The sequence below is a fragment of the Ylistrum balloti genome, unplaced genomic scaffold, assembly GCF_031769215.1.
Source record: "Ylistrum balloti isolate Yb309-2 unplaced genomic scaffold, AGI_CSIRO_Ybal_v1 Utg370196, whole genome shotgun sequence".
Lineage (NCBI taxonomy): Eukaryota > Metazoa > Mollusca > Bivalvia > Pectinida > Pectinidae > Ylistrum > Ylistrum balloti.
Genome location: NW_026782173.1, coordinates 590,596 through 617,666, shown reverse-complemented (window position 1 = coordinate 617,666; position 27,071 = coordinate 590,596). Strand labels below are relative to the sequence as shown.

Here is a 27,071-nt window from a genome sequence, read left to right as displayed (position 1 = left end):
TATTACTTTAAACCTATCAAAACGTATTTTTACAGAGTTGTGATGAAAAGTATCGAAAAGTATCTTATATTCACTTTCATTTCATATGAGATTTTATGATACTAAGTTTCACAAAAATAGGAACTTCTATGACTCGATTCATAAAACCTCATGTAATGTGAATTAAGTTCAGAGCATATATATCCGATTCATGTATTTGGACGTTTTCAAAATTATCATGGTTTGTCTTTTTATGTTGGTAGTTTGATATAATCCCCAACCGTAGACTGTGATCCCTCTAGTAATACTGTGCACTGTGGTGAAATAAGGGTATGAAATATAGTCCTTTGTTGATCAAATCCGAAATGTGACTGATGTGACCAATACATATAATCTATTTAGGAATCGTATTTCTATCACAATACAATGACTAGTCTACTTATTATATATTTTGATAATGTTGAGCATGCATTCTATTGTGACGTTCGCGTATGAAAAGTATTCTTTGAAAATAAGTACTTATCTGATTTCCACTGATTAAAGTTGACTAGTACGCGGCACAGCACTATATAGTACGATGGAATGATATAATGCCGGAAGAGCAGAGGACAGGTAGGCATAACGAAATAAAGACTACATACCTCCGAAATAATTAATTGACTTTGCGAAGAAGAATGAACGAATCATCTGGATAGAACAGAGAGCTACACTAGCTCTCATGTCCACATTTTATATCATGTACAAATTATTATGATATCTTTTCAGATATCAAAAACACGTTTTATCGTATTGACGAACGATACGGTAACCAGCTACCAGTAACAGGGATTTTGTGGAAGAAAACTGGCATTGTAGTCCGATGGTGTTTGTATGAGTGTCTCCTTGATGCCGACTGCGTTGCCACCTTCTTCAATAATGGTACCTGCCATGGATATCCCGAAAAGATTCACGACTTCATAGAGATGGAAACAAACATAGGAACGAGCTACTACGAACTAGCAGGTATATGAAAGTTTACCAAATGGTTTCTGATACATCGAACTTTTTAAAAATCATTTTATTTGCCAGAAAAAAAGCTCACAATTTCACCATGACCTTTTCATTTGAATATGTCTCTCAGTCAAGAGACTGGTCGATCGTATTCGAATCACTTTGATTAATAAATTTATAACAAAATACGCACCATTAAAATGTTTAAAAGTTAAATTTGACTTTGACCTCTGACCTGTTGACACTGAAAAGTTATCAGCGGATTTCAAATTATATTGCGGACGAGTTTTCTTCTTAGCATAACATTTATCAAAAGGAATATTTTGTGTATTTCTACTAATAGTAAATGACACTTCAACTGGAGGCGCAATGACTTAACATGCATTGTAACGAACAATTATGAAGCTTATTTGTGAAGTAAATGTGGAAACGTAACACAAGATATTGGCTGGTTATGATATTATATTCACACATGCAAAGGTTTATCTCTATATAACATTACCAGATTAAAATGTTTACCATACTAGCATGGATACATTGACGTTTGAGCATGCCCGTGAAACGGTTTAAGGCACTACTTTTGCCAAACACCTGGTTGAATAATAACACTTTATTTATTTCGTTTATCAAATAAGAGACAAAATCAATTTTTGAATCAGATTAATGATAATAATCCGTGGAAATGAATCAATTTTTATGTTACCATCATACTAAACAAGGGACCTTTTTATTTCCGCGGAAGCAAATCTTGAATATGTTTTGGAGAGTCACCAGTGGCTGTTCTACTCTTTAACCCCCTCCTGCTATTGGTCGTCTTTTTCTGAGTTATTATGTCACACACTATTGCTCTACAGTAAATTTTGATGCAAAGACACTGACGCGTTAGCGCCCCATTTAGAACATATCCTTAGAGGAATGGTTAACATAAAAATAAAATCCAATCCCTGTATGGTTGCAAAACATTGCGATGAAAATGGTGTTTGCTTGATATTTTGCTTAATGCAACAATAACATTACATCTATGGCTGTGGAATTAATGTTTCATTAAGTTACCCTTGGACATTTCTAAATTTATGATTCAGAAAAGAATTTGCCGAAAATTGATCTTACACATTGAATTGAGGGTCACAGTGATCTGATGTTAGAGCATTACAGGCCTCTGGTGACCCAGTAATGTTTCAAATGTCATTTAAATATCGCTAACGTGACAAATGCGATGGCCTGAACAGGATTGTATTTCGATCGCCGAAGAAAAGAACTTTTACTAAAGTAATAATGTTTCTCTTCATTTTATCATTGGTTGCTTCATGACTATGTATACAGCCAGGCTATCAGTTGTAATTAAACAAAACACTATGTTTTCAATTGCAGGTCCAGTAGGCAACGTGGCTGCTGGGAAACCAGCTATTCAATCTTCTTATATCGGTGATACTATTTCGTTTGGTCCGGACCGAGCGTTGGACTCTGTTCGCTCTCCGAAACAGGATGAAACTGATCCTAGTCTCATATCATGTGCCCATACGGCCGATGTTGACGAGAATGATGCAGATCACAACCCTTACTGGCAGGTTGATCTTAAATCACGACATCTGGTGCTCTCTATATCTTTTCTTAGCAGATACGAGTGTTGTGGTAAGCAATTTCTCATCATTCATCAACATGATTTCCTATGCTATCTCCTATTCCATATGAGATGTATGAAACGAATCTAGGAAATTGTCATCTGACCTAGCTTCTGACGATATATTAGGATAGATCCACAACAAGAATGCACGGAAAAGGCATTTCATAAGACGGCTATAAAATCTAAATTGGCAGTATCGTCTATGGATATCTTTTCGTAGTGACGTCACCTTCCATGCATGAAGTTATGACGTTGCATTTGAAATATGTAGACTTCAGCTATATGTCATAATGGTCATAAAACATTTATGATGTTGGTGTTCTTATACGGATAGCAGGGTTGTATTGTGATAAATAAATATTGTAAAGGTTTTTTTTCAACATTCATAAAAAACAATATATGTAATAAATATCAGGACCCTCGATTAACAACTGCGGTCATCATAGATATTCTTATTATTTTTGTCAATTGTATGTGAGGATAGATATCGAAATATATGAGCTATGTATCTGATAATGTATTGTTTCGGCACCTTATACATCTAGACAACAGGATTATACTGCAATATTAATATGTCTGTGACGTGTTGTTGAAAACAAATTGAAGTATAATTATAACAGATCTGTGACGTGCTGCTACAGTACAATTATGATAAGACTGTGACCTGTTGTAGTATAATTATGATAAGTCTGTGACTTGTTGTTGTAGTATAATTATAATAAGTCTGTGACTTGTTGTTGTATTATAGTTATAATAAGTCTGTGACTTGTTGTTGTAGTATAATTATAATAAGTCTGTGACTTGCTGTTGTAGTATAGTTATAATAAGTCTGTGACTTGCTGTTGTAGTATCATTATAATAATTCTGTGACTTGTTGTAGTATAGTTATAATAGGTCTGTGACTTGTTGTTGTAGTATAATTATAATAAGTCTGTGACTGGTTGTAGCATAATTATAATAAGTTTGTGACTTGTTGTTGTAGTATAATTATAATAAGTCTGTGACTTGTTGTTGTAGTATAATTATAATAAGTCTGTGACTTGTTGTTGTAGTATAATTATAATAAGTCTGTGACTTGTTGTAGTATAATCATAATAAGTCTGTGAATTGTTGTAGTATAATTATATTAAGTCTGTGACTTGTTGTTGTAGTACAATTATAATAAGTCTGTGAGTTGTTGTAGTAGTATAATTATAATAAGTCTGTGAGTTGTTGTAGTAGTATAATTATAATAAGTCTGTGAGTTGTTGTTGTAGTATAATTAAAATAAGTCTGTGCCTTGTTGTAGTATAGTTATAATAAGTCTGTGACTTGTTGTAGTATAATTATGATAAGTCTGTGACTTGTTGTTGTAGTACAATTATAATAAGTCTGTGACTTGTTGTTGTAGTATAATTATAATAAGTCTGTGATTTGTTGTAGTATAGTTATAATAAGTCTGTGACTTGTTGTAGCATAGTTATAATAAGTCTGTGACCTGTTGTAGTATAATTATAATAAGTCTGTGACTTGTTGTTGTAGTATAATTATAATAAGTCTGTGACTTGTTGTTGTAGTATAATTATAATAAGTCTGTGACTTGTTGTTATATAATAAGTACTTGTTGTTGTAGTATAATTTTAATAAGTCTGTGACTTGTTGTTGTAGTATAATTATAATAAGTCTGTGACTTGTTGTTATAGTACAGTTACAATAAGTCTTAGACATGTTGTTACGGCCGAATTTTAATAAGTCTGAGGTACATATATGAAAAGTGACGTGTTATTACAGCATATTTTTGGTACGCATTGTCTTTAAGAATTTCGCTTTTATTTTAGGTGATCGTAATACACGCCTGAACATCACGGTAGCAAAAACAGATACCGGACCAAGAGCTTTGTGTGTGTATTATCCTGGACCGCCCTTCCAGGGACAGATGAAAACGTTCTTCTGCGAGAAACCAGTGATTGGTCAGTTTGTGAGAATCTCGCGTGATCGTATTAATCTGAATCCATGCGAGGTCGAAGTCTACGGTTTCCCTCTTGCCTAAGTCCTTTATAGGACAATACAAAATCCCTGTTTTAATATCTTGAAGGCAATTCCATCATTGTTTTAGAATGGAAGGGCATTATTGAAAACAAAATTCCTTTTAAAATCTACACATAAGTAAAATTGTTACTTTTACAAAGTAGATTTGCTGAAACAGGATCACAAGGATTGGTATTAGAGAAAGTGTTTGTAGAAAGAGTTTATGAATTGACAAATACATGTTTTAGTTTGATAATCATTGTATTGTATCACGTCTTTCAAAGGACAACATAATTGTGGTTAGTATCTGAAATGTAGAATGGTCTTTAATTGACAACGTAATACATACATACATACATACATACATACATACATACATACATACATACATACATACACATAAACATACATACATACATACATACATACATACATACATACATACATACATACACATAAACATACATACATACATACATACATACATACATACATACATACATACATACATACACATACATAAACATACATACATACATACATACATACATACATACATACAAACATTTCATCTTTTTATCTTAATCCTGATTAACATGTCATCTCTAATTTGTCAGTTTCATCCCGCACTTCGGCTAACACTTTGTGAATTTCATTGTATAATAATTAGATACAAGAATTTTTAAAACTCAAACTGGAATTTTTTTTCTGTCTTGAGCTAAAAAAGATGAAAAATCAGCATTAATGGTATGAACTGAAATAGATTTTTCGCAAAAATTTTTTTCCAAATAAAGTGACATCTTTCATTTCAAAAAGCATACATTAAAAATTAGCCATTCTCTTGGACTATATCACTATCATATAATATACTTTGTTAATGCCACTCATTATAGAAATAGTGATCATTGCTAATATTAAAATGTGTAATTGTACCCAAGTTGGTGTTTTAAAAAGATTGTCAGATTTTGTAATCTTTGTCATTTCTGCTGCTTTGGTCCATAATATATTTTGTGTCTGCGTATGTTTTATGTATACCATTGCTAAATCTGCTTTTTTTCGTTGTTAACCAATTTCTGCCAGAAGGTTTAGACGATCATTATCTTTAGAAAAAAGTAATTTTGATCCATGTAGGTTTTAGTCAATTTATAAATTCTTCATATGAAACATTTTTAGTCCCCCTTCACAACAGTTTGGAATAATTGCTGAGCGTTTTATTTGAGCTATTGGTAATTGCCAGATAAAATTGAAAATATTGTGTGTAAGGACTGAACAACAAATGATTAAATTTGCAATTATTAGGAATTCAAGGATGGTTATCCCCCTCTATGTATTCCAGTTCGTCTTGACTATTAAGGTAACATGCTGTTTATAACAGTAATAGCTTTGTTGGAATTTAAAGCAGTCATGTCTTATAAATTGACTGAGAAATCCATCCCAAATAAGTGGTTGTTCCCCCATTTTAACTTTAATCTGTGATGGTATACATCGGCACTAACTTTTTACTCCCTACTCAAATAACATTTATTTTTCTGTATTTGCTTTCTATTGGGATATTTTAGTATATTTTTCGAACATGTTTATAGCCTCTATGAATTAAGATTTTGAACAGTTTAGAATAAAAGATGTAACATCAGAAAACAGTGAGAACCTGCGGTTTTTGTTATTTATTTGTGTGCCCTTAAAGTTGTTATAATTTTCTTAACCATAATAGCTAGTATTTCGGCTACCTAAAGAAACAGACAATACAAGAGCCTATTGACTCTTAATAAAACAAAGTTGGATAAAAAGCCGATGTGTATAATAGCTAAAACATATTTATAGTAAAAACCTGTATCCATTTCGTTACACAAGTTGATAAAATCAATACTTTTGTAGGAAAGTCCCAGTGCACCTAATGTAATGCTTTTCCAAAGTCGATAATATCAACCTTGTGTTTTACATAATGTTCTTCCACTTAAAATCCTATTTGTGTTCCTAATTTATAGAGTCTTAAACTGATTTTAATGTATTTGCGATACATGCAAAAGCTAATTTTTCAGTAATGTTAAGGAGAGTGACATGTCTTAAGTTCTTTAAATGTTGTCTGGGGTTATTACCTTTTGGAATGCAATACTGTAATACGATGTTTTTGTGTAACTGATAGTTGTCCAATCTATAGCCTTCATTGAGAGATCTTCCAGTTATTGATAGTCATACTACTTACATTCAATTGAATGGAGTTAAACTCTTTGTGTTTCTATATTTTTTTCATGTTGACCTGTAAAGTGTGTATCGTAAAGATAAATAAAACTTAAGTTATCATATTGTGCTTTCAGTTTTCAGTTTAAAACATTATCTTTTATTCATCATACATATACCCTGGCAGTTTAATGTCGTTATTCTCAACTATGGTACTTTTTAACTCAATGTATTCGTATTGTGGAGGAGATGGACCGGGGCTTGGATCTGCCGCTTCTATGTCAGTGGTGAAGGTAGTTTTCATAGGTTACTTCAGGCTTTCAGTCTTCTATTTCTTGCAAGGAAAACGACGGGTATATGGTTTCGAGACAGTCATAAACTAATCACCATCACCCATATTTATACCACTTCAAAGCTATTTTTCAGGTTATAACCCCTTCTGTCCTGCACGAGATTCAAACGAGATTTCTACGAAACTCGAAGAACCGGTAGTTTGAATACACTGTAAAGGTAGCAAGAAACAGCTAATTTGCATTTTCCCTGAAATTATTAGTCATGTATAAGATATACAGGTATAGCAGTTTGGTCATGAAAACTACATCCTTACATGCATATGTATTTAGAAACTACATAACAATTACATTAGTAGAGAGGTGCAATTTGTGCAAATAAAAAAAAATCCGATTTCTAGCATGTGTTTGCCATGGTTACCAACTAAAAAAATGCTAAAGATGCAAAATACTGCTAGTTCCAACTTAATACAACAACTTTATAGAAGAACGTTATGTCTGAACACCTGTTTTGAAATCACCAACACTGTCATGGTAACAAACAACTTACATCTCAGCAAATTCCAACTAGGAAATCCTTCACAACATGACCACGTGTAAACCCTATGAAACGTTTACTTCCGGTAAAGCTAGTTTTTGGTGCGTAGACACAGATTCGAGACTGCCCAAATAGAAATCTCCAACACACAGCAAAAATATTATTCTGAAGAAAATGAAACCCCACTTTTTCCACTTCAACTTGAAAAAAACGATTTTATCAAAGATTTATTTGTTAAATTTTAATTAAAACCTTTATAATGGGGTAATATAATGAACAAAAATATCACCTATGGACACTCCGAGAAACTGTGTACTGCTATCAAGCAAGCTGAAACCCCAAACAAAACAAGATTTTGGCTTTCTCTGAACAAGGTGGACACACAGAATATAAGTTAAGAATTACTTATAGTTATACATATATACCATCAGAATAACAAACATGCAATCCCTTTCATTTCAACATATTTTATTGACAAAAGATGTTAATGTCAATGTGGATTGAATAACAGGCGAAGCCTATATCAATTTTCTCTAGAGTGGTCAGAGTAGAATATTACTACAGAAATATAGAAAATAGAGATAACTCTCACACATCATACACACTAAACTATGTATACATACAATATTACAAATACAACATTTTTTATAATATCCTTTATACATTGAATTATTTAGTCATCAATATGTATGGCCTAACAATCCTTGTGCCCAAAAAAGCACGGTAAAATTTTAACAACTGATACATGAAGAAGCATTTGATATAATTCAGTAATCAATAAGGTATGTACACTATGTATGAATCAACAGCCTTACTCAGCTAGCCTTTACTATATTTGTCTTTAAAGTTAATGTATTATGTAAAATGAAGTGATTTCTAAAAACAAGAGGCGTATATCATCAAGTATAATTTTGTTTGTAGGTCCATTACAAACAGGACAGCTTGTAGAAGAATATTTATATCTATATTATTATGATTTCCATACCTAGTTAGTAACAAAACTCTTTGGTATTATAAAAAGGACATTCCAGAAAGTAATGAGACACTGTTTCATATTCTGCGGATCAGGTACAAGACGACTTTGGTAAGTATACATCGAAGTTTAAATTACTACAATAGTTTCTAAGCTGACATAAAATTATATAAACTCGTCTGTTACCTTTTGTTTTAAAAATTACAGAAGATCCATTTTCTGAAGGAGCATCTACGAATTTTACCACATATAACAAAATCCTAACGACTAAATTGACGAAGATTGCGGCATGTGTAAGAATATGTTTCATCAAAACAATAACTTAAACTCCAGGATGCCAACAACTACAGACGAAACGACTTATGTTTACGACGGACTGCTATTTCACTAGAGGGATTACATCCGGCACCTGTTACCAACACTGCTTCATTGAAAATTGGAAAATTGGAGGATCATGGAAATGAAAGTGAAGAATGAAGAACGATACAGACTCTTCTACATCAGAAATCATCGAAACTAACACCAAGCTGTATGATAAGCGTTATGATTTTCTATATTGTGAATTTTCCATTTCTGGATAGCAATATTACTGTGTTCTCAACCTATGGTGTTTACATGTTACAGTTGATTCGATATTCCTGCAAGAAATCGTCAAATAAAGGACAAACTCGTAACATAGGGTTTCAAAAGATGCAGGTTGTTAGGAAATGATGAGGAAGTTTCAAGGTAATCATAGTGATCTTATTGAGAAATATTCTATATCTTTGTGCGATATGAAGCTGACGTGTTTGATTCCTGTTAGCTTGCCCGGTTGTTCCATTGTCGTATTCCTTGTTTGGTCACGTGGCATCAGTTACTTGGATTGGCCGAGATTTACACGACAGTTGTCCTCGATGAAGCGGAAGACGATTACTCTTCCGAAACACCTTTGTGCTTTTTCAGGAGTCTCCGTGTAAATATGTCTTTTTATATTGTTTAGTTTTATTGGATTTAAGTATGGAGTATGATTGTCTTTTATATTTTTTATTTTCTTCATCTTTTGCTTGTTTTGTTTTCTTGTTTTTTTGTTTTTCAAAAGAACGACAAAATATGTGTATATCTTGAACAGTACCACTATTCCAATAAACTAAAACAGGGTATGGAGGAATGGCAAACATTGGAGCCTACAAGTCAGCCAGTAATTTCTACCACATGTAATCACGACGATTTTACGATAGACACACATTCGATGTGGATGTAGAACTCGATACAAGAGAGGCAAATAACAAATTATACTGCATCATACCGCTGTTTTGTCAGCTTTGCTTGTTTAAACCACCTGATCATAGACATGCGAGAGGTTGCAGCCCCCTCGCATGTATTTACTACCGGTCTATGACGGTGTTTACAAATAGTTTGTTTTGCCTATCCACTTCTTTCTCCTGTATTATGTTAGGCACTATCGCCGTTATCGACATGGTTTGTCACACAAAAAATGAAGCTAATTTCAAATTAATATCTGTTGAATATTGTCAATATATATTTAAAGAGAAACAATTCAATGTACAGTGTTATACTACTATTATCAACTGAAAAAAAATGGACAGATGCATGATGAACATAAATAATTTTATTTATTTGAAAACCATACAACTTCACAAGGGTTTATCACTTTTCGGTCTCGCGAGATTTTCACAAACTGCCCAATCACCAGCTTCTCACAAAAGAGTGTAATCTCTCGCCGACGAAAGCTGGTCCGGAATACTATGTACACGAAACTCGGGGTCCACTGGCTATTTTTTCTGCTACAGTAATGTTCAGGCGTGTGTTACGAAAACCGAAAATTAACAAGAGTTAGTGTTATGCATTAACCCCTTAACTCTTAGGAATTTTTTTAAATGGAACTGAAGAAAAGCTGTCATTTTGCTTAAACACGAATTTTCACTCTTTTCCAGCCAACGTTTTGGTAAGCAGCCCCAAAATATTTAGAAACATAGCTTTTCAAATAAAAAATAATTTGTTATCAATAATGATGTTACCACATCAATAAGAATATTTAAACATCATGGTATCGTGAACTACAGGGGGAGAACATCAGGATATATATACGAGAGATGACTGTTCACGGTTGTTGCCATGGTTACCAGCTCGTTATTCGATTACCTCTTGTTGTTGAAATTAGTAAATTTTATTTCTGTCTGTCCAGATTTCATTATACAACAGTTTAATCAACCAAAAAGAAAGAATCGCAATTTAAAGTTTCCATGGAAACCAAACTTAGATTTTTGTTTTGAAAAACGTTAATATTGTGGTTATAAATAACTTAAGTAGTGAAGCACTGAATGAAAAGTTGTTTTATACAGGTTTTTAAGTTCTGATCTATCGGTTCTAATATCAATTATATTGTTCTAAATGCAATTACAAGCATCATTGAATATTAATTTTCAGATGCCAGGGTAGATAACTCAATTTGAAAAAAAAAATTCAGAAATTTTGATCTTAGTTATTTCTCACAGTTTTTAATTATTTCTCTTGTAATGATCATAGCAGAACTTTTATTGAAAAATGATATGGATAGTGATAATTTTTTCATCAAATTGACATCAACTACGTGTAATAGAAACATAAAATTATTTTTCATCATTTTTATTCTGCATATGTTTTAGTTGTCATGATGACCAATAAATTCAAACTTGGTCTTGACATTTCCACTGCACTTGTTGGGTTTCATTTTCTGTGTAAATACTAAAATATATATAGGATCATAAATGACACTGGTAAGAATGTCTTTATCATATTACTAAAAATAGACACAACAATACTCAAAATCTGCTTATTGTAGTCAGGATCTTATCAAAATGGTAACGTATCTGTACATTTCAATACATTTTGTTCTTCAGAGTTCTAGTAAACGTATTTTTGCTAAAACCATTATGATGTTTCTACCACTAGTCACTTGTACCAGATTGAAGCGTTTTGATTGTAACACTTACTAATAGATACAAACAACAACACATAATTGAGATGACTTAATTATACATGTGATTTTGCATAATCCTAAATGCAAATAAATGAAAAGATAAGTGAAGAATTTGCTGGCTCTGATAACACAGATGACTCGGATGTTCCAGTATCATTACGCTTTGTCCACGCTGTCAATATTTACATGTATACATTATACATAACAAAAGTTCAAGCAAGTAAGGGTTGAGAGTTTCGCTATAAGTATAATGCTACATTTATTGAATTACCTTCCTTATTAGAGATATAGATATCATGCATCAGGTTTCAGACTGAAACCCAAAAAATGATAAAAAAAAAAAAAAAAAAATACAATTCATTTTCAACACACATGATACTTCAAATATATGTTTTCTTTGTTGTTATTTTTTTTTTCTTAAAAAAAAACAATGGGACATTTGTGGTTTTATGAATATGAGTTAATGAATACTCATATGGCTCCTCATAATCTAATACCACTTGACGGAGTCCATATTTTTTCATTAGTTGTCTTGGTTATTTCAGCTATCATTTTCAAAATACATTGACAACTAAAACAAAGAAATTGTAGATGATTTTGCTAGAATTTAAGATAAATGATACAGGGATCAAATATCAAGGTCGGTATCACAAGGGATCTGAATAAAGCAGGAAACATTTTTTTCATGTTATATTGATTATGTAAAGGTTTCATGGTATCATTCCAACTCTGTCTGATGTAGAATAGTAGGAACAGATCCTTATACTTTTGTCCTTTTCATACAATAATATTTACTTTTTAATTCATCATATGATTATTTAAATTTGAACCAATCTCATTTACAGTTGTTGATAAAATATTAAGATGATATTGAGTACCCTAAAAAAGTACAGTATCCTCAGACAACTGATATATCATAAACCATAAGTAGGTTGAAAACTGGATTTGACAGTGGAAAAAATTCCTATTCATATCAGACATGTCTAACATGTCGTGTTAGGGATCTAAGACACCTATCTTTGGATTCAAACAACACATATGTTTGTTTATATAGCTACATTTACAAACAATTTAGATATCACAAACAAACAAAAATGATAAAATGCAATTTCTTATTATTTTTACCTCGCAAAGTTTTGTAAATAAAACAAAATAAAATTCTAAAATTTGTATTACTCAAATAAGCTGGTCAGTTTGAAATATTGATGAAATGAATAGTTGTTCTGTAGAGAATACGTTAACATATATAATAATGCCTACTTATGTTATTTTCCAACAGACATGTGAAAATGAATGTACATGTAGACCTATATCATCATAGATTCCATAAAATGAATACCTCTTGTTTTCATATAATACGTACCTATGATACGATTTGGTGGCAAGACAAACGCCTTGTTTTCTTCCTTGCTGCAAACAGGTATTCCTCATCACTCCATCGCAGTTTTGACATTTAGTTAATGTTCGGACTCAACACACGTGCATTCTATCGCCTTGATTATGACATATCATTATTTTGCTGAGTCATCACATATAAGAACTTGTGATATGCCTACATATCTTGATGTAGTGACGAGTTATCTCGGCAAAATAAGTCAGGTCCCGTAAAACGTGCTCGCTCCTCTTCATCGAATTTGATCGCTTTGGAAATAAACATAAGACTATAAAAAGCCTTTACCGCAAATATTAGGTTTTTTCAACTATCGTTATTTCAATATCTCTGTTATTATCGTTATCTAATTCCGAGTGAATAAATTTATATATTGGTGGTAAAACGACAGTTTACATAGTGTATTATAAAAACGACAGAAAGATGCACTGTTAAATAGTTATCGCACAGGTGTTTGCTCCGATGCTCGACGACCACTTACTGCGGTGTTTGTGAAAACACTTGAATTCTTTGTGTTGGTATTTTCTGAATGGAAAAAAAAATTGGGCTTGACTATTTTAGCATGTCTTCGAATGACCTTGTGTATTTGTATACAATATAACTCATATCGGCCGAAGGTGTGTTGTATAGGTTGACACGAGGCTGTTTGAATAGCAGCAGATGCATTTTATTTGTCAAATCAAAATATTTGCAGCGAATTATGAAGATATGAAGAAGTATAAAAATTTTGGGTAATAGGTATCTATGCATTGTAATTCGAGTGAAATCTCTTGTTCTTTATGAACATGATGTTGAATACAAACCGGACCCGCGAATAGACATTCACATCCACCGTGCACACGACGTCAACAATCCAAAATGTTCGGGAAAAAATGCGTCGTATTTTCAACTAGCAAAAAACGTATGAAATAATTTTTTTGAAATAAAAGTCATTCAGTATTTTCTACAGGTGCATGAAATACAAGCATTAGGTCAATACCTCATTAAATAAGGGAGATGGGACGGTTTTCCAAACACCGACGGCCCAATAACTGGAAATTGTAGTAGTTGGGAGCTAAATCGACCATGCTGTTGTGTAAACTTTGCATGACCGATTTAATAACTGCTTCTATGTTAATATCGGATTTCATCAGTAAAATTTGACATCTAAAAAGTTCCCTTCGAATCTGCACCTCATTTTCGCTTAGCCAGTCATATAACTCCTTTCAACAATGGTTGACATAATCTCTGCCTATTTTCAACTGAAGATATGAATAATAAGTCTGGACATAGACCCATCTATATGAAAAAGCTTTGATTATTTCTCAATGATGATAATCTGTTCAAGCATTTGTATTTAAAAATACCTGCGTATATTCACCACATCTCTTTTAAGAGCGAGAATAAAAAAAATATGAAAAGAAACAAAACAAAATGGACATCTTGAAAATGCGTCTTTGCAATCGTCAGGAGAATTGTTGAAGATGAATTTAATGATTTACCTGTCATTCTTTACAGAATTCTCCAGTGAAGATAGGAGAAAATTCTATGTGACAGTTTTTATTGTAAGATATGATAATTGGGGATTAAGAACTTGGCTTGCCATATTTATTAACATTCTGAAACTTTATATCCGGGTTGGAAGTGGCGAAAAGTGATTCGAAAAATGTCATTTAAATGATCATCATTGCTCTCTTCGCCTGGCAATTCATGTCATGAATTTCCCCAATGTTAACGTTGATAGTTTGCCTTAGCAAGAAGGATAGTCGCCATGTTGTGGACACCGTCAAATGATTATGATGGCAACGTATTGAGAATTCATAAGTTTATTGGTAATTAAAGGATTAAGTTTTCCTATCGAAAATGCGATATATGATAAACATCTTAGAAACAGGAAACAGGAATTGAATCGGCTAGGTATTAACTTAAGTACAGCCAAACACTCTCAATGTGGATCTCGTGCTTAAATTGACATTATTTCCTTTTTGTAATTAATCAAAACTAAATTCCTTTTGTTTAGTTTAACTAGTGTATAATCAGTAGCAGCACATGTGCAATTGGCCTACCGTAACTGATTGGAGGTTGGACTTCATCTTAATTGGCCTCCTTCCGTTCGACGATAGAAACTTTTGCCAATTCTTACTGAAAGAAGCTGTCCATCGAATTCAACGAGCTATCTTTGTTATGATCAAAGTTTATTTGCATAGGTAGCTGTCTAAAGCCTTCGTGTTCAAACCACTTTGGTGGATTTGATTTTGATGCATTGGTTTCTTATAGTCGTGGTTTGAATATATTGGTTTACCACCTTGTGTGAAACAGTAAGCTATGAACAAAACGTTGTTTTTTTAATTAGGACACACATAATACATCTTTTTGTCTGCGATATGGTGTCGTACGAAACAAAACTCACTGGCTCGATTTAATTACGGATCAGGTTGTTGCTATATTGGAGTAGGCCGAGATTGTCAATAGCTTCAAAAAAAGATGATTTTGACCATAATGAATATATGATGTTTTTAGCTTCGTAATATATCATAACGAGTAATGTTCTGTATCTGGCAGATTTTAAACACTGAATTGTCCTTTAAATATAAAATTCACCGAGCAACCGTTGCTTTATGACATATCTTATTCGAGGACTCAGAGGTTCAAATAAACTTGTGTGTGTCCTGATACATTTATAAAAGTATGACTTTGGGTATTTTGATACTTTATATTGATACAATGTATATCGATTTCGAATATATTGTAGGTAAAGCTATAAATAAGCTCATATACTCTTTTAATATAAGATAAGTTTTAGGCATTTAATTAGGACGTGCTTTATTCTTTAAAAAAAATTATGCGTATTTTCAGCGATTAAAATACCCACCACAGCATTATATTCGAATGAGAAAACCAACATCATATGTGAAGAGATCCAATGCCAGAATGGAGTGACGGCATCAGCAGACATATGCAAACATGACCTGAACTGAAGTTTTGCATTTTGTTCTGGAAATCGATTCGAGTCCACGGCGTACTGCGCACCAAATGTCGGGTTATCAAATAGAAATGCTGATTGAATAGCCGTTCTACCAGCAGCTACATTTCCAACTGGACCTGTGTTTAAAGTCGTATAATTGACGGATCCGGAACCAAAGAATAAGATATGGCTACGAATGGAAAGAATGAAAACTTATAATCTTTAATTTTAACCCGATTTTAGAGATGCTCTTTGCAAACGGAAAATGCCACAATGATGAAACGATGCTACAATTTCCTCCCAAGATAGTGCTTATACAACCGTTAGACACTTGTATCTGTTTGATCTTGAAAAATATTGTTAAAAAAGAAAGAAAAATTCAATACAATATATGGATTATTTCAAATTAAATCATGTACTTTTTTATGAAGGTGTTTAAATCACTTTGTCAATATATGATATAGACATTAAAAATGTTTCCCATAGAATTGAGGACCAAAACTTTACTATTTTGAAATGACGGCACTTGAAAAAATTACTTAGATTTCAAATGCAGCGATAACAACCATGTTTTTTTCTGACATTTTGCTGAATTTAGGAGATGAATCTGATTAAATCAATAATATCACATGATTTTAAGAAAGCAAGAATTTAAAATTTATCTCCGGAAGATTCAGACTCCGAATCCTGTCCTCACCTCAAAGTGTTCAGAATATAATGTACAGCCAATAAACTGTTTATGTAATGATATGTTCTCAAGAAATATTGTGCTAGTGAAGATCAAAATCATCACTGCATGATTTTATTTTCAGTATCTACAAAATGTATATCACTACATGCATATATATATTGGATAGAATCTGATGGTTGTGTCTGCTATTTCATAGTAGCTCGTTCCAGGGATTTTTTTACGGGTATCAAATCGTGAATCTTTTCAGGAAAGCCCTGACAGGTGCTATCATTGTAGAAGATGGAGGCACACTCGAGGATGTAATACTATCCTTTCGCCCGAAAAGCATACCGACTTGTTCACTCCTCCATACCAACTTGTTCACTCTTCCATGCCGTCTTGTTCACCCTTCCATGCCGTCTTGTTCACTCTCCCCTACAAACTTGCTCAATCTCACCATCCACCTTGTCGTTATTTTCATTGAGGTCCGCTTCTTCTACCTTTTGCTTTGCTAATTCTCCTCTTCCATATCGCCCAATCATCCCTCCTGACTCGTTCATTCTTACCTTCTATGGCTCCCCTTACCTTCCCGCCCAGTTTCCCTACTGATCTGTGTCCCCCATCCCTTTTCGCTCACGCGTTAGTGTTGAAATCGTAGGATAAAATCATGAAAATTCTCGAATTTGTGACAACATACAACTATAAGTCTTTATTGGACTTACCTGCTCCCACACAAAGCAACCAAACAAGAACTAATAGTAATAGTTTGAGAATCCGTCCGATGTGATGACGATTCATTATTTGACACTATTGACATATAGTGACAATCTCTTCACCAAGATGTCACCTACACTTTAGGTTAAGTACCACCGACCTCTCTGCTGGCTGTAATTCGACTATAACACACCCGCTAGGACAGCCTGACATATCTTTTTTTATTTTTATTTTTTTTTTCATAAATATTCATATCAAGTTTTTCAAATGTGATCAATAATCTAATTAAATAAGGATAATAAACTGAGTAGTGGAAACGTCATTTCATTACATTTTTAGCAGTGAAATATATGGATATCTCAAACTGATAAAGTTGATATTTTTCACTTGTGGTCAAACCCATCCCCGTTCTGAGAGTCTTGAGTGTTGACCAAGGCATTTTAAAAGAATCCGTGTCATTGATAGTGACAGCGACTAGGATGGCGCCATACCTTTTCATGCGAGGAAGAATTTATCAAACATTGTTTTTATTTTTTCAGTTAACGTTTAAACGATTTTATTGTGTATAAGTGACATCAATAAATTACAAAATCCATGTCCAAACCCAAATAAACATTTATTATGATTTATTTATGGGTCTGTATATTTTTACTGATTTTTCATACAATGGACTATTTTTTGACGCACACAACATTGTTGTATAATGAGTGAGCAGTGTCTGGAAAAAGCATGGTCAACTTACCCATTTTATAGTTATCGTAAGTTTGCCATTGTTTGGTTTATTTTTGCGATGAAAATGTAATAAACAGAATATTTAATAGTGTCTTCAGTAATAACAAATATATTTCAGTAGTGTGGCTAATATTTTGTGCGAAGTATTTGTTATTACTGAAGACACTATTAAATATCCTATATTTATTGACAGGCATGATTTTGTATTTCATTTGTGATGGTAGCATTTGATACCTAGGGACAGAGTGTCCATGCGAAATAGGATTACTTCTTAGTTAGAGTTGATGGAACGGTCATTGGTTTGTTTTTCGTACTCACACAGTATAACTAGTTTCTTCATGAATGACTTAGCCTCATTTTGTTTGACCACTAGTTGACATGGTAGCATTTTAGATGGAAATGTGTTAATTTTTTAGGTCTTTATTTTAATTCATTTTCAAAAATTCAATAATCGACTTTATAATTGTGTCAAGATAAAATCAATTCCATCGATTTCATCCGTACAAGAATTTCACAGTATTTACCTAATTTGCTCTGTCAGTAGTGAGGATAAATTGAAAGGAATATTAGGAATTCTGGCAATTTTTAAAAGAAGTGGATTTTTTTACCTTCCCAATATGTAATACAAATTACAGTTATGCGGCTATCCATAATATGCTGTTACATACATTTATACGCTACACTATCTAACCGGATATTTTATTTGAAAAAAAAAAAAAAAAAAAAAAAAACAGTAGCCAACACAAATCGCAATTTAGGGGTTACAGGGTTAAAGAATGCATTTTAATTTGTCGATCAATTCACTGAGTAATTAAAAGGAAATATTAATGATGTTCCGACCATTCTTGACGCTAGCACTATGATACATACTAATTGTGATTTTTAAAGAACACCAAAGAGCTTTACATAAATATTCATCGCCCTCTTTTATAAGACCTTTTGAGGTTTTTTTTTACCACTTACACCATCATACTCCATTTTAACTAAAAAAACAACGCATTCTTTCTCCTGTCATGAGAGCTTTCTTTTTAAAGAAAGGTGAACAGCGGTACAAATATATAGTTGCAAACGATAGGTCTGTTACCATTTTCTCAATTTTCGTGAAAGAAGTCATGAACTGACAGGCAAACTCGTAACACAGGGTTTAAAAAGATGCAGTTGATGAAAATTATGGAGAAGTTTTACGGTCGTCATAAGTGATTTCACTGAGAAATATTTTATATGAATCTGGACGAGCTTGATGTTCGTTAATTTGCCTGTTAGTTATGGTGTTGTTTACCTTGTTCGCATATGAAAGCGTGGTATTATTTACTTGGATTGACCAATATTTACATGACCATTGTCGCCGATGAAGTAGAAGACGCTTACTCTTCCGGAACAACTGGTCTTCTTTCCCTCGCAATATTCTGGAGCATAGATCTTTCTTATTTCATATTTTGCCACGTGATGATTTTGTATTATGATTATGTTGACTTGTTGGTATTTTCTTGTTCTTTCCCCTATAATATTTACTTATACTAACATTGGTTGTTGAAATTGTGTGGATGGAAAGCAAAATGAGCAGATTAAAAAAAAATGTTTTTAGCCTGATTCTTTTGTCGCAATATTGCCATTTCTTTTATTTAGATTTGAAGATTCAAGTATCATCATTTGTTTTTCCTTTCTCTCAAACTAACTTGATTATACTTTAAAGACGTCGTTTTTGTGATGTGAATGACGAATCAAAAGACAATATAGTTTTGCAAGGTGGATATCGACATAACAGACAATTATTTATTTGCTGTGATGAGAATGTTGTACGAAGAAAAAATCACATAGTTTCTCTGAAGTGAATATCGAATCAACAAACAAACACATAGTTTATATGATGAGAAGATTAGACGAAAAGACAACGCTATAGTTTTTGAAATGAAGATGCTGGACGATGAGAATATTGAACGAAGAGACAATGATATAGTTTCTGTGAAGAGAATGACCACCCAACAGATGATTATATGAAAAATATGATGAGAATATTGAACCAAGAGACAATGATATAGTCTCTGTGAAGAGAATGACCACCCAACAGACGATTATGTGGTAACTGTGATGAGAATATTGAACGAAGAGACAATGATATAGTTTCTGGATGTAAATACCAAAACAACAATTTTCTGTAATATGAATGGTGAACAAAGGACAATGATATAGCCTATTCGATTAAAATGACAAAGTTAAACACAATGCAATACTTTCTGTCATGTGAATACCGAACCAACAGGCAATAATATAGTTTCTGTGACGTGAATATCTTCCCAATAGATAAGGATATAGTATATACAATGGGAATGCAAACAAATAAACAACGATATAGTCTCTGCGATGAGAATCCCAATCCCATTAACAACGATATCGTTTTTCAATGAGAATGACAAACCAATAAACAACTATATAGTTTCTTTGATGAGAATAATAAACCAATATAAAAAAATGATATAATTTCTGTGATGAGATTGACGAACCACCAATGATAATAGTTTATGTGAGGTGAGTAAAGAACTTATAGCCAATGATATCGTTTTGTAAGATAAGCAGTCGATATGATCCGCACAAAACACCTAGGCCCGTATTCATGAAACCATTCTCATACTCAAGCATGAATTTTGTGCTCAAGCCTTATATCTTGTTTAAGTTGAAAATTAATAAATAAGGCAGATTTCGCCAAAGATTTCAAAAATAATTGAAAGGACTTTAAGTCAAATGCTATATTCAATGTTTATATTTGACATTTGTATTATTTTATATGATTTAGACGAATTATAAAAAAGTCTGCTTGAGCACAAAATCTATGCTTGAGCATGAGAACGGTTTCATGAATACGGGCCCAGGTCTTGAGATATTGCTCTGCTGTTTAGCAGATAATTTAAGTACTCACCAATTTCTATTTATAGTCAAGTAGAACTAGTTTTTTAACCACCTATAGTCAAAACTTCTGATGTTTTTTAATTTCAGTAATAGTGATCTACTAATCAAATTTAATTGCACGAGGCAGGAATTCGAACTCGTACAAGAACTGATATTTGTAATAATGTATGTGAATTTTCATGCCAATCAGTTTAGAAATGCTGCCTGTAGAGCTGTTACGTGTAAATTTCTGTAGATTCATATTTATAGTAACAGTGACCTAATATTTGATTAGGCGCAAGGTTTGGAGTCGACCTCATACAAGAATTGATGTTTGTAATCATGTGTTTAGAGCTTTGTACCAGTCAGCTTAAAATGCAGTCTGTGAAGTGGTGACATATAATTGTTGATTTCTTTCTATAGTATCAGCGACCTAGATTTTGATTGTACAAAGTTGGAAATCGAAGTTGTACAATAAGTAATGTTTGTGATCACGTGTACTCCAGAACTTTCCCTTCAAGACAAGTTGGTTGATTAGTGACTGCATTAGATTTACAGTATTTCCACGACTTTATCTATCGATAATTATTTCCGCCTTTATAGTTATCAGCGTCATGGCGAATTGAGAGGGCGGTCTTTATCCTCTCCATCACAAAGTGGAACCGTCGCTTGAGAAGACACTTTCTGGTCCTAATTGTGCGTTAACTAGACATCTTCTTTGGAATATTGATAAGTCAGAATGGGGCAAAATCTTTGGTACAATTCCTCTGGGTAGGTGTCATCTTTGTTATAATAGTACACTTACCTTTCATCGAATACCCATGTTCTGTTTTACTGCAAGTGGAGATCTGCTTAGACCCGGCCTATGTTACTTTCAATATATCTGGAATGTGCTAGTTATGCAAGTTTACACTGAAGATCTTCAAAGTGATAAAACTGCAACTGTGGTTAATTTTAAGTTCGGTTATTTCGAAAGAAGCGTCGACATAAAAAGTGACTAAGGGATTATAACGAAAAGATTGAAACGCTTCTCGAGATATGGATTGGCATGTGAGATTCTTAAATCTTTTTGGAAGAAAGTAACCACTATAGTTTTCATTCATTATGCGTCCGCATTCAAAAGTAATTGGATAAATATCCATGATGTATCGATGTTTACGGCATCCTATTTTACTGAATATTTCAAACTTCAATCCTTTAGTCCTGTAGGACTATGGGTACACAAAAACAATCATAAGCAACATATCAGAACCTAAACTTCAAGATTCACATATCTATTCCAGGGAATAAGGTTATTTTATTCACCTCCAGAATCAGTTTTGTGTTTCAAACACTGTACAAAGTAACATTCACTGCTTTCTGATTTGATGTTTTCATAATTATAACTTGTATTGTGCTCTGTGAATTCAGATAGAGTTGAGAGAGTTATCTTCCCTACCATTGTCTGTCGCAGAATATACTATGATTTACTATTCTTTTCTTCATTTTCATTACATTCGGATAACTTCTCTTCTTGACATTGACCACCGTAACACCAAGTGTTATTCAATGCATTTGTAAGTCCACTCATTCCAATATTTGCCGTTTTTGTTTCATTGTTAGAAAAGGGGCGTTTATCTTTGAATATGAGTATAAAACTTCAGCCAAACAAACATCTACTAATTTATTGCTGCATTTATGTGTTTAAATGTGTAGCCTGGATATAGTTATATTATTTAAACACATTTATTTTACTTACACGCTATCCTTAAGTTGTGACACTACGATTATAAAACTTAATAAATAAAACACATTGCCGTTGATTTGTATTCCTGCTTATGAGGGAGTAAAATTTATTAAAGATTTTCTTTAGACCAGAAAACCCTGATGTTCGAGGAATAATAAATTACGGTCAAAAGTTCTTAACATAGGTTCTTGATCTCTAAGGGCAAGATGGCTGATCAGTTGGGGCCAAGATGGAATTGCTGGTGATTACAAACTTAAAGTTTGTACTTGTTGTGTGTCACATTGTATGCTTATACCAAGTCAAACCGTATAATGTACATCAATTAAACACGCTTGAAAGCTATCAAATGAAACTTTATTGTCAAATAATTGAGAACCAAAATATCAAATGCAAATACGAATAATCTGATTGTATATACAAAATGTACACAAAGAAGAGTGTGAGGACAAAGGGATGATTACGATGTTTTTGTGATGTTAGCCAAGGACTAAGACTGAAGCGAATCTTTAACCTGGTATGACATAAGCATTGTGCTGATAATAACTGAAAACTTCTTTAAACTTCACTGTAATTTTAGGCAGGAAACAGATATGGACATAAGGCTTCTTCTGTGCTTCAAAAACGACATGTCAACGATGAAACGAGGGGAAAATATGGCCAAAAGAAATATTTGCATAAAGGTCACTAACTTAGTCACCTAATGAACAAACAACTAGTTTAGCTTTGTAAGGTCAATAATGTAGAAACATAGGGAACTAACAGCTATCAAAGGACTCTCACTTAGATATATCAAAGTCCTACCTTTGTAACATAGGGAACTTGCAGCTATCAAAGGACTCTCACTTAGATATGTTAGTGTCCTACCTTTGTAACATAGGGAACTAACAGCTATCAAAGGACCCTCACTTAGATATATCGAAGTCCTACCTTTGTAACATAGGGAACTTACAGCTATCGCAGGACTCTCACTTAGATATATCGAAGTCCTACCTTTGTAACATAGGGAACTAACAGCTATCGCAGGACTCTCACTTAAATCAGCTATATCTTTGTAACATAGGGAACTAACAGCTATCAAAGGACCCTCACTTAGATATATCAAAGTCCTACCTTTGTAACATAGGGAACTTACAGCTATCATAGGACTCTCACTTAGATATGTTAGAGCCCTATCTTTGTAACATAGAGAACTAACAGCTATCTTACGATCCTTACTTAGATACGTTAGTGTCCTACCTTTGTAACATAGAGAACTAACAGCTATCTTACGATCCTTACTTAGATACGTTAGTGTCCTACCTTTGTAACATAGAGAACTAACAGCTATCTTACGACCTTCACTTAGATATGTTAGAGCCCTATCTTTGTAACATAGAGAACTAACAGCTATCTTACGACCCTCACTTAGATATGTTAGAGTCCTACCTTTGTAACATAGAGAACTAACAGCTATCTTACGACCTTCACTTAGATATGTTAGTGTCCTATCTTTGTAACATAGAGAACTAACAGCTATCTTACGATCCTTACTTAGATATGTTAGTGTCCTACCTTTGTAACATAGAGAACTAACAGCTATCTTACGACCCTCACTTAGATATGTTAGAGCCCTATCTTTGTAACATAGAGAACTAACAGCTATCTTACGACCCTCACTTAGCTATATCAGAGTCATATCTTTGTTACATAGAAAACTAACAGCTATCTTACGACCTTCACTTAGCTATATCAGAGTCATACTTTTGTAACATAGAGAACTAACAGCTATGTAACACCTTTGTAACATAGAGAACTAACAGCTATCATAGGACTCTCACTTAGCCCTATCTTTGTAACATAGAGAACTAACAGCTATCTTACTCCTTACTTAGATATGTTAGTGTCCTACCTTTGTAACATAGAGAACTAACAGCTATCTTACGACCCTCACTTAGATATGTTAGAGCCCTATATTTGTAACAGAGTCCTATCTTTGTTACATAGAAAACTAACAGCTATCTTACGACCTTCACTTAGATATGTTAGAGTCCTACCTTTGTAACATAGAGAACCAACAGCCATCTTACGACCTTCACTTAGATATGTTAGAGCCCTATCTTTTGATGAGACCTCTGACGTTATTTGAAACGTATTCAGTTATTGCTATGACTGTTTATTTTATTGATACTTGCTGAAGTTTCATTTGTATCGTTATTACGGGGTTTCACAGTAGGTGTGACAGTAATCGATAGAATAATTTTTGATGAATCTGTCATTGACGTAATCGTAACACAGAAAAGCTGAAGCGTCGGTATCGGAATCTATCCACAGCAAAAGCCTCATTACTGTAAAAAGGGTAAATGTTTACACGTCAATATACTGATTAGCGTATTTTTTTAATGCAATGTATAAGTCAAATAGCTTTAGTAGATAAAAAAAGCTAATGTATTGAAACATGGTTCATTTTGGACAGATTAAGAAACAAGAAAAAACAACATAAAAGAATCTTATAAAAGTCCTGAGTACCATTGCAATTCAATATATATAAACAATCTGATTCCCTTGTTATCCTATCAAATGTACACCCAAGATTGCACACACAAGTATCGGAAAGTCCAGTTGATATTATTAAATGTTTCATAATAAATTACTATAAAAGGAAATCTATCCCAAAGAATTCCAATAAACAATGGGGTTTAGTGATTAGAACGTTGATAAAAATGTGTTGACTGTAAGGTTAACAAATACTCGTTCACTACATCAGAGCATCCAGGACATCGAGATTGTATAAAAGACACGTAAAAGATTGGCACCTTTTATTTTGAATTTAAAATCAAAGATTATTGATATATATTTTACTTTTACAAATGTTTGGTTTGATAAAAAGACTCAATATGAAAATATTACAGACATATTGATGAAACTTGATGACATATATATTGTTTATACATCTAAAAGGAAAATGTTTTCACAGCATGACTTTATTTACTTAGTTCCTTAGTTGTTATTCAAAAGGGATTTTGCTGACATTCTATCTATATTTTCATATCATTTATCAACAAAATGACTGAAAAGCAAAACAGCTAATAAATAGCTTACGTGGTGTGTATAGTTACCTGGTGGTAATGTAGATGCGGGTGTTTTACTTGGCGTGTATAGTTACCTGGTGGTGTCATAGATGTGGGTGTTTTACTTGGTGTGTATAGTAACCTGGTGGTGACATAGATGTGGGTGTTTTACATGGTGTGTGTAGTTACCTGGTGGTGACATAAATGTGGGTGTTTTACATGGTGTGTATAGTTACTTGGTGGTGACATAGATGTGGGTGTTTTACTTGGTGTGCATAGTTACCTGGTGGTGACAGGGATACTGTTCCGGAGCTTCTGGTGCTTAACGGAACCATTGAGTAGGACAGTGCGGTGGAGATTAAAACCCTTCTGAAAATCACGAAGGCTTCACTTCCGTTGGTAACAACGTTATCCGTTACACTGCTTAAGTCAACCATAGGAAAAGTTTCATTTTCACCTGAAATTAATATGATATATCATGTTTCTACGGCAACATGAATTATTAGGAGGACGGTCATTTCCATTTTTGAATTACGTATAATGGAGTATTCGCTTACTCTCGTTAATACATCACTATAAGTAAATGTATATACTTATATATATATATATATATAGTGAAAATGTGATGAATTCTCCGTGCCCAGCAAACATATAAAAAATTAAAAGACTGGAAAACACGATGAGCTGTAAAACATAAGCGCTTTATACTCAAAAGCAGAAAGCCATGATCCCCGGAGTAATCCCTATCTTTCAAGAAAAAACTGCTGATTCAACAGTTGATTTTGAGATGTGGATAACGTATGATGTTTGCTATACCTTTTATCTAACCAATCAAAATGATGGCGCGATGTCATGATTTATGATGCAATCGAAAAATATCTGTCTTCCACGTATGAATTTATTTTGTCTCCCACTCATTTCGTGATTATGCTTTATTGTGCTTCTCTAACTTGATCATATTCTGCTTATGTATTCCAGTTTATATGGATATTGTCCTTCAATAACGGTAACACACAGCTAAATCTATAACGACAAAGAAGTTTCTAACCGTCTACCATAAATTTAGTGTGTATGTGTGTGTGTGACTTTTTCATCTTTCCTGTCCTTTCAAAAATAGAGTCGACGTTAAAAGTAGTATCAATGATATATTTAATAGACAGCTGCAATCTTAATAAGTGGAAAACTTTTGAGAAATACGGCAGTAAATCCGGTAACAAATTATGCGACGCGTCGCAGTTTGACTTAGTTTGGTTTATTATTGCTTTATTTCCCGTTTACAGGTCATTTATAAAGACGTGCCGAGTTTGGATGATGGTTTCCTGACGAAGTCCTCAAACATGGCGACAGACAAGCGTTGGCCTCAATCCCGTGACCCAGAGGTGGAGATTTAGTAATGTGGACAGTCAGACGCATTAACCACTCCGCCA

The 27,071-nt window shown here is 33.2% G+C and overlaps 1 protein-coding gene and 1 pseudogene across 1 annotated transcript; one reads left to right on the top strand and one right to left on the bottom strand.

Annotated features, from left to right (window-relative positions):
• The first annotated feature begins 569 nt into the window (after positions 1–569).
• LOC132551381 (fucolectin-1-like) lies at positions 570–4,622 on the top strand. The gene is made up of 4 exons (XM_060215523.1): positions 570–591; positions 745–981; positions 2,341–2,601; positions 4,411–4,622. The coding sequence occupies exons 1-4, from the start codon at positions 570–572 to the stop codon at positions 4,620–4,622; spliced, it is 732 nt and encodes a 243-aa protein (XP_060071506.1).
• A 5,566-nt stretch (positions 4,623–10,188) lies between these two features.
• Positions 10,189–27,071, bottom strand: part of LOC132551380 (uncharacterized) — a 100,344-nt pseudogene continuing 83,461 nt past the window's right edge.

What these genes read in the sequence shown, in the direction of transcription:
- LOC132551381 (XM_060215523.1), top strand. Translation starts at nt 570, where the DNA reads ATGCCGGAAGAGCAGAGGACAG. An exon ending in GCCGGAAGAGCAGAGGACAG is followed by an intron (nt 592 to 744) that starts GTAGGCATAACG and finishes ATATCTTTTCAG; the next exon opens with ATATCAAAAACACGTTTTAT. An exon ending in GAGCTACTACGAACTAGCAG is followed by an intron (nt 982 to 2,340) that starts GTATATGAAAGT and finishes TTTCAATTGCAG; the next exon opens with GTCCAGTAGGCAACGTGGCT.